Raw genomic sequence first — 9,185 nt, 5'->3', positions numbered from 1 at the left:
GTCTGTCCGTCCAGACGGAGAGAGGCCTAAAGAATATTACGGCGATCCGAAATATATATACTTTGTAGGGTCGGAAATTGATATTTCGATATGTTGCAAATGGAAAGACTAAATAAATACACCCCCTTCCTACGGTGATTTGCAGTGTTAGAGATTTCAAATTTTGGTTATAATTTCAGACTTGACTCACATTGACATTTTAGAGATGGAGTATGATTTAGGCTAGGAGGCCACCGTAGCGCAGAGGTTAGCATGTCCACCTATGACGGTGAACGCCTGGCGAGTTTATGCTGGCAACATTTGTGAGGTACTATGCCATGTAAAACTTCTCTCCAAAGAGATGTCGCTCTGCGGCGCGGACTCAGCTATAAAAAGGAGGCCCCTTAATCATTGAGCTTAAACTTAAATCGGACTGCACTCATTGATATGTGAGAAGTTTGCCCCTGTTCTTTAGTGGAATGTTCATGGGCAAAATTTGCAATTTAGGCGAATTGTTTAAATCGGGATTTATGTTTTATGAGAAAAATCTTGTTCAACACACTTGTTAAGTAACTTACTTTATGAATTTCGATTTTCCTTTAGTAGTACTGGTAAATATTTTCTTTTCATGATTGTGCTATCGGTAAGACTGAGTTTAGTAGTAGATTGATTTATTGACATTTTTTATTCAAATTTTTCAAATATGCCATCGACGCGTAGTCGTGAAAATTTGTTGGATTTGAAGAAACAACGAACGTTAGTTTTAAGATTGATATGAGTGATGATGATGCAATAGCACGTAACAAATGGGGTGCTACTGCAAGAAGGCGGGTAAATACCCAAAATTGAAATAGTAATGTAGATGGATCTGGCGATGCTGACATTAGACTACTAAAAATTTTACTCTGATACTTCTTCTGTATGTTGTTGTTATTTTTGTAGCAGTGTGTTGTACGCTAAGGAGGCAGCCCTTGTCGTTGAAGGACTCCATCGGGTCAATCCGATACTTACAATCGACTGCCATGGGATTGAAGTATGTATGTACATATGTCGTTGGATCAGATTTGAATATAGTTCCCATGTAAAATCGTCCTTTAACTTGACTTCATAAGTCTCCAGAATAAATCATTTGTTGTTGTTATATCAGTTTGTTGTGTTCTATCTTTTGTCCGTTTGATTCTGGTAAGTGTCAAGACCCAGGAACTCTGCGACTAAAATAGGTTGCGTCCTGCGGGATCTGGGTCTGGCTGGGCAGTTAAACAGGTGACGTGTATCGTGCGGTCCTAGGTTACAATCGGAACATTCATCTTGGACGTCGGCATCAATCCTTGCTCTGTAGGAACAACTCTGGTTTGCCGGGGGAGGTCAATTTCTTCAAGGGCAATGGGAGGCGGTCGTTCTCCAAGAACTACATTCACCCGGTAGCCATTTACCGCATCTGCTACCGTGTCTGCATGAATGTTGTCTAGACCTGCTTGATATGCCGCTTGAACTAGAGGTTCTTTCTTGTAACGCTGAACCTCACACTCTAGATTATGTAGATCTACCTTAAGGCTTCTGGACGGTGGATATCTTTCCATAAGATGGTCTCTTGGATGGTCTCTGCGATAACAGCCCAAAAGGTATTGATTAGACAGCATGTAGTCTTCGCACTGATAGAATCTGTATCTCCTGATGGAGGTGGACCACATGATAACTGAGGAGACAGCCTGTCGCAGTTCGGAGGGCGGCATTCTAAAAGATCTGAATATTATTCCATGGCATGATCGTACAATCGTCCGCATATGATACGATCTCTATGCCGTCTGGAGGTGAGGAATGGAGGATAGGTTAAACAGTGCCGGAGATATCACCCCACCTTGAGGAACTTCCTGTTTCCATCTACGATGCTTCGACTTCCTATCCCTAAATTCCACAAATGACTGGCGATCACACAGATAATTCGCGACCCAGCGTTTCAGGCCTGGATGGAGGAACGTGTTGGCGATGTCCTCAAATAGTTTGGCATGGCTGACCGTATCGATAGGTCCAGTGCCACGAGGAACGTCCTATCACATGGCCTGATGATTGAAGCCACGGCAAATGTGTGTGGTGATGGCATGCAAAGCAGTTGTTGTGCTATGCAGTCTTCGAAATCCATGTTGATGCTCGGCGAATGGAAATTCTCCTACGAGGCTCGGGAGGAGTAATGCCTCAAGCGTCATTGCTACCGGTGAGAGAAGGGAGATCGGTCTGTATGATTCCCCTAAACTCGGGTCCTTTGCAGGCTTCAGTAGCGGAATCACTCTTCCGATTTTCCAGACATCGTGAACTATAAGAGTGTTCAAAGACAGGTTGAGGACACTAGTAAGGTACTCAACTCCAAGTAAATCCAGATTCTTCAACATGAATCATTTGTGTTTAAATTTTGGTACGATTATTTTGATAATAACACACCCATATATCGTTTTATTGACGTATCTGGAATTTGTACATAGCCTGTGCATATTTCACACAGGATTATTAATTTTAAGAAAAATAAAAAACAAAAAGAAAGATTTTAGTGCGAAAACAAAAGTTTCGTACAATATATAGTTTGTTAAAATTGGCTATCGTGCACAGGTAAGATTCAAGAAACGCTCCTTTTACCTGTGTTCGTTAAACTTGTGCGAAATTATAAATAGAATATTTTTAGTGGTCCATATGTATCTGATTATACTAATGCAGACAGGTGTGCCAAAGGCAAGTGGAAAAGATGGATATAAGTTGAAAACACCGGAAAACATTACCAAATTCTGTCCAACAATATGATGTTTAGTGAAAAGAATTTCAAAACCAACTAGTAATAAATACGTAGGAACAATAATTGCGGACATCAACAAGCAAAATCTATGTCTGTGAAAAGAAAAACCATTTGATGAGTATAATGAGTTTTCCGCAATTGCCTATGTGTAACCCTCAACAAAAAGGAGATATAATTTATCGCTAAATGTCGAGACACAATCACCCACAAGAATAACGTGGACTTCTGTAGATACAGCTACGAGGCAACATGTGGATTTCGTATTCAGTAATGATGTTTAAGCTACGCATTTTCTATCTGGAAAACCGTCACCGACTTTTTATGGTCGTAAAAGGCCTACGAGAATGCAATTGGATCCCGCCAAGTTGTCTGATGTTATACGCCGTGTAAGTTTCATTGTACAGAGCGGGAAATAGATGCGACAATCACTACAAAATTCTCAGACACATCTAAAAAACAAGAAAAGACAGAATCGGATGGAAATGCTAGTTTCATAGTTCTTGCCACATCCTAAACTGTGTATATAATTGTGTTATACTTATGTTAAGTGTTTTCTTTTAAATAATTTTATATATATCTATGTATGTATAAACTTTGCATTGTTACATTTTACAGGTTTTTATTTCTAAATATTTTTGAAAATATTTTTTTTACATTTAAAATTATACTAACAACTTGCACCATCCTGCTGGAACACAATCCATTAGTTTACTTGGAACCTGAGCCTTTTTTGGGATCCCAAGCTTCAATTTTTGGGCGGGTGGTGGAATATGGCATATATTGCTCTGCAAGTATAAAAATCAAAAATAAACACAATTTTAGTAAGACTGCATCTAATGAGTTGAACATGCAAAAAGTTTTCGTGTTAAGCTATTTAATAAATTTTTAAGTGTAAAGACGTCCAAAATTTTACGTATTTTTTATTTGAATGACAGTTCAAAATTATGTAAATGTAAATTTATATAAGCCTCAACTGACAGTATAGCTATTACATTGATATTTTACTAATATTTTTTATTGATCAAAGATCAAACCTTTTGACATTTTTTCGAAGTTAAAGTTTATAATACCAAATCAAAGTCAAGTTCAAAACAACAACGCCAAACACCTTATTATATTTGGGTCTTTCACATTTTTTTTCGCACGCAAGTTACTACTTCCTATCTTAAATTAAGTATTTCCTGTTAATATTAAAAAAAACACTGATGTTTATGTGAGAAACCAAACTATGAAAATTGATTTAGTCAATCTGCAACTGTCAAGACCCTTTATGTCTGTTGAAGCTCTGTCGTATGTAGAAGAGAAGTATTAGTTTGATTCGCGCCATACAGAAAATCGCGATGGAACGGTAAAGGCAATAAAGGCTTAGCATTAAAATGTCATTAAGGGTCAGCACCACTAACATTTTGTCACTTGATGCGGCGATTGCCAATTCATTGAAATCTCATTTGTTTCTCCTCTATAAAATCAGCTGATTTCGATGAATTGACGAACGAATCGAGTGACAAAATTTGAATGGTCTGGCCCTAAGATTGTACCCATCAGAAAATAGGAAAGGAGTGTAACTTTAATATCAGTATTTGAAAACTCAGCCTGCACGAAGAAACACCTGATAACGAAACTAGGTTAAGAAAATTGGCGCTGCAAAAGTATAATATGCTTGTCAGATGCACCACCTCAACATTTATGTATAAGGCCGCATGGTTCTCACCGGATAAAACAACGAAACCTTATTCTCGTCGTCAGCCCATGTTACTACAGGGTGCGCCATAGAAATTTACTTATTTGAAAAAACTCCCAATCGGTCAGTTGGTCGAGGAGGGGTCCAGAGCAGGCGCATCTGGACGGGGAATTTCCCAAGTTTGTTTCACTTTCCACTCAGTTACCTTCATGCTCTGGCCTGGGGAGCAGTAGGCCTTCGCCTACTATATAGTTTATTTTCTAACGGTCGCTCACTTGTTGCTACGTAACGTGTCTTCCGCGCTCACTTTGAAATACCAGCTGACAGTTCTTGGCTGTAATTTTTTTCTGTCGGACCATCGGAACTCCGGAAAATATCGAAAGAGTGAAGCAGTCAGGCCACCGTACGCAGAGGTTAGCATGTCCGCCTATGACACTGAACGCCTGGGTTCGAGAAGTTTGGCCATGTTCCTTAATGGAATGTTCATAGGCAAATTTGCAAAATTGTTTTGAAGCAGTCAGTTGCGAGTTCTCCCCGTCGTTCGGCTCGCATACACACAGCTGCTATGGAAATTTCTTATACCACTGTTCGACGAATTCTCCATCAAGACCTTAAATTTCAACCCCATAAATTGGCTGCTGTGCAAGAATAAACTGAATGCGATCACTCTCAGAGGCGATATCCAATGGCGGGCACGCTCTCCAGATTTGAGCCTGTGCGAATTCTTTTTATGGGTTTATTTGAAATCCGTGGTTTATGTCGATCGACCAAGGACCATAGCACACCTCAAGAACAACATTCGGGTCTCCATGCCGAATGATATGCTGCAAAGAGTGGACACGAATTTTAAAAATCGAATTATTCAGTGTAAACTCAAAGACGGTTGCTATTTACCCGATGTTATTTTCAATAGAAAATTGAGATATCGTATTCTTAAATAAAAACGAATTTAAAAAATAACTGAAGTACTTTTGTTTTTGTGGACCTTTCCAATAAGTAAGTTTCTCTGGCGCATCCTGTACAATATGCAAAAGGCAAGAAACAAAATCCTCAAATCTATGGCAAGCAGCACTTGGGGTATGGACAAAGAAATCCCAATACCATGGCAGCCGGTTATAGTTACCGGTTTGACCCGATGAATTCCTTCATCGTCAAGGGCTGCCGCCTCAGTGTACAGCACACTGCTACAACAACAACAATGAAACCTAAAACCAATCCCTTGGCATCCGGGTTGTACGTACCAGATTGACCCGAAGGAGTTTTTCATAGGCAAGTGCTGCCGCCTTAGTGTACAACTCAAGTGAGTGAACAATGCACAGTTGACTAACCCGTAAAAACGCAGCCTAAAGGACCTTCACAGGCTGCCTCCAGGTGACAAACAATGACCATCTAAACGAGGAGACCGAGGACTTTAAAGTTAGGGATCATTGTGGCTCTAAACTATTTCTCCTGGGCTGCCATTGGAGGGATAACCCAAATCTCATAGTTATAGAACCTTCTTCGTGGCATGTAAAAAAATACCTGGATTTTTGGAGACGTAATTCGACAACCCACCGACCCACTCACAACCTCATACAGAACAGGCTTGGAGGATATGCTTTTGAATGATGTATCCAATACTTTAGACTATATGATAACAACCGAATATAGCTGCCACCCATTGCAGTTGGCGGGAAAGACTTGCCTAGAAAACCAAAAGCTACTCTGGCCCAATTGAGACCCGAATGGTGCAGCAAACCAAATTCGTATCGTTCCAAGTTAGATGAAACCAACTCTGATAGCCTGTTTGTCGATATCGAAAAATGAAAGGAATGGACGACATTCACTATGGTCGTCTATCTAGACGGATTTTGTTATTCACTTCCAATTAGTTGTAAGCTTTTTTGACATGACGAGTCTATTTGAATGATATCGACATAGTTCTTTTGAAACACTTGAGATGCACAAACTTTGTTTAATTTTTTTCAAGTTTTTTAATTCCGACATTTTTATTAGTAACACTTACCTTCAGTTCCTGAATGATTTTCGCTGTGGTCAGCCATCCATTTATATTTAGGGCGTTTGCCGTCGCGAATGGGAGGCAAATCGGTCTAGAAATATAAAAAAAGGATTTCAAAGGTATTCCAGTAATGATACTTTTATCAACATACCTTATAATGCATCCAACCAAACCACTCAGCCGGAATTTGTGAGCCATCGTAATCCATATTCACATGGTCAGCAAATTCAACCCAACGATTTCTACCATAAAAGTAGTAAGGATTCTCATAGTACTTATTGCCATACTTGTCAGTTCCAACCAAAGTGCCGAGTTTCAAATCATCATTTCTATGCATTACCAGGATGTGCACAAATATAACAAAGTATTAGCCAAATCCCAATAACATTATATAATTTTAGGCAATCTTACCTATACAATTTGAGATAGGTATTTTTCAGACCGCCATTTTGACGAACGATCTGAAAAAGTTTGCCCAAACGGTCCAGTCCAAGGTACTTAGACATCTTCTATGAATTTGAGTATGTTTAGAATTTTAGTGTGAATAAAATAACTTAAAAACTTTAGGAAGAATTACCTGATTCCCAATAACCCGTGTTCGACTAATCGATTTTTCGATTTAAAAACAACGAAATCGATAATAGGCAGCAATATAAAAATCAAATTTGAAAATCGATATGAAATCGATTATTTGCTGTGTTTTATTTTAGTTCAATCAGGTACAGACAATAGATTGTTATAGATTAATTTTCACTCTCTCAAACATATGTCAACCACGAACAAGGATCAGAAATCTGACGCTTTCTTTTGTTTCATTTTAAAGAGTTACCTAAAGGTAGGTACTATATTCGGTTTTCGCGGTGAAACTCCACATTAAAAAATATACCCTATTCTATGGTAGTGGGTATAATAAGCGAAAAGTATTGATGAAAAGTGTTTCGCTATAACTTGTTTTTTTCATCTAGGGAAAATTTCCATTTCGCGACGCCCAAAAACGAGCACAACCGCAGTCGCTGCGCAACAAGTCGTCGATTGCATAACTTCTAATTGATACTAAGTGTTTGTTTGTGTTAGTGATCTTGCTCACATGTATTACTCGGGTACATTTGTATCTTAATATAAATAAATATACATCTAAAATAAACAAAAAATGTTTCTTTCATAACAAGTGGCAAGTGCCGTACATGTAAATGTCAAAGTGGTTTTAGAAATAAACTTTGTTTTACAACTTATCTTCTTTAAATGTGTTTTATGTTTGTATTTTCATCATTTTAACAATGTTTTGTTGCTTATTTGTGTTATATCGGATCAAATAGAATTTATTTAAAAGATTTTAGAAAAAATCACAGCAAATCACCTTATATGTGCTTTCTGGGGTCCACATATTTCTAAACACCTGCCACTGCCTGTTTTAAGAGTGCACTAATACAAAACAATAAGCCATATTGAACACTGCGCTTCGCCGGTTTAGTTTAATCGTTAATCGCTAACTGTCACAGAAAATTAAATCGATAATATATACTTTATCGTTTCCATCGTGTGATTCACTGTTTTTATCTCCGTCAAGAGAATTCCATTAATTTAATCTTAAGAAAAAGTGAAAAGACTGCTTTATACAATGGCCAAAAACACATCCAGTTCAGCATTTCGTAAAATTGATGTCGACCAATACAATGAGGACAACTTTAAAGAAGACGAGGCCGATTCTGTGGCAAATTTGGTGATAGATGAAAACGAGATCACCAATCTTCTGACACAAGGAAAATGCATTGAAGCTTTGGTGTCGGTTTTACAAAATGCCCCCTTAAGATGTAAACAACAGCATGTCAAAGTAATTAGGCATAATAATTAATAATTAACCTTCCTCTTGGCTTTGGAAATAGGCTAATATATTTTATTTCTCGCCCACAGGACCACGCCCTGAACATAACGCTAAGAGTTTTGCTTTCGATTAAAGCCTCACAAATGGACCAGGCCGTAGAAACATTGGAACAAATTGACTTACTAGATGTCCTGATGAAATATATATATCGCGGATTTGAGATACCATCTGAGGGTTCTAGTGGCCACTTACTACAATGGCATGAAAAAGTTTTTGCGAAAGGTGGAGTTGGTTGCATTTGTCGGGTGTTAGCTGACACTAATCGCGCTTGAATCGACTCTACATTTATTGATAGTTCGAAAACATTGTTCATAAGTGGGTAGTCCATATACTAATTTTTTCTAAACGCGCTATTTGTCACAACAAAAAGCAACATAACCCTTCAAAGCCATCGATCTGTATTATTGGTCAATGCCATTTTTGAGTTCAGTTCTTTTACTGAGATGGATTTAGATCAAGAATTTTACTTCCGTAAAACGCAAAAATATCCTAATTGTATGTTAATTTAAATTGTTTTTCATTCATAAAATTAGCACCTAATAAATAATAAATATCTATTATATTTGAACTTCAATGTGTGTGCTGTTCTTCGTTATCACGAGAAGCTTAACTGGGAGCTACCGGTGGGTTCACAGGTTGCGGATAGTAGAATGCTCCATTCGGGGAAGCTGCAACTGTAGTCGCGGACAATCAGCGCTATCGGGCGGAAAGTCTGAGGCCGGATGCAACCGGCTCTTGCACAAATAGTGAGTGCCTATGATGCTCGATATGACAAGGCGATTTTTGGCGCCTTTAAATAGCCAATGGCCATCAAATTGTTGCGACGATCGATTGAGTAGACCGGAACGAGCTCGCTCGCCTA

The 9,185-nt window shown here is 38.5% G+C and overlaps 2 protein-coding genes and 1 long non-coding RNA gene across 3 annotated transcripts; 2 read left to right on the top strand and 1 right to left on the bottom strand.

Moving 5' to 3' along the window:
• On the top strand, positions 1–1,125 carry LOC131995884 (uncharacterized). The gene is made up of 2 exons (XR_009397673.1): positions 1–810; positions 922–1,125. It is a non-coding gene; the product is annotated as an uncharacterized LOC131995884 (long non-coding RNA).
• Positions 1,126–3,343: 2,218 nt separating this feature from the next.
• LOC106090855 (probable NADH dehydrogenase [ubiquinone] 1 alpha subcomplex subunit 12) lies at positions 3,344–7,105 on the bottom strand. Its single transcript, XM_013257189.2, has 5 exons — positions 7,019–7,105; positions 6,853–6,950; positions 6,593–6,770; positions 6,448–6,532; positions 3,344–3,546 (listed from the first exon to the last, which is right to left on the bottom strand). Exons 2-5 carry the CDS (start codon positions 6,945–6,947, stop codon positions 3,470–3,472), a joined length of 435 nt encoding a protein of 144 aa, XP_013112643.1. The 5' UTR covers positions 6,948–6,950; positions 7,019–7,105; the 3' UTR covers positions 3,344–3,469.
• An 852-nt stretch (positions 7,106–7,957) lies between these two features.
• Positions 7,958–8,891, top strand: LOC106090846 (actin-related protein 2/3 complex subunit 5). The gene is made up of 2 exons (XM_013257180.2): positions 7,958–8,272; positions 8,353–8,891. Exons 1-2 carry the CDS (start codon positions 8,060–8,062, stop codon positions 8,593–8,595), a joined length of 456 nt encoding a protein of 151 aa, XP_013112634.1. The 5' UTR covers positions 7,958–8,059; the 3' UTR covers positions 8,596–8,891.
• Positions 8,892–9,185: the final 294 nt, after the last annotated feature.

Source organism: Stomoxys calcitrans, chromosome 3 (genome assembly GCF_963082655.1).
Source record: "Stomoxys calcitrans chromosome 3, idStoCalc2.1, whole genome shotgun sequence".
Taxonomy (NCBI): domain Eukaryota; kingdom Metazoa; phylum Arthropoda; class Insecta; order Diptera; family Muscidae; genus Stomoxys; species Stomoxys calcitrans.
The sequence above is the reverse complement of the archived record's forward strand: the minus strand, read 5'-3'. Positions and strand labels throughout refer to the sequence as shown.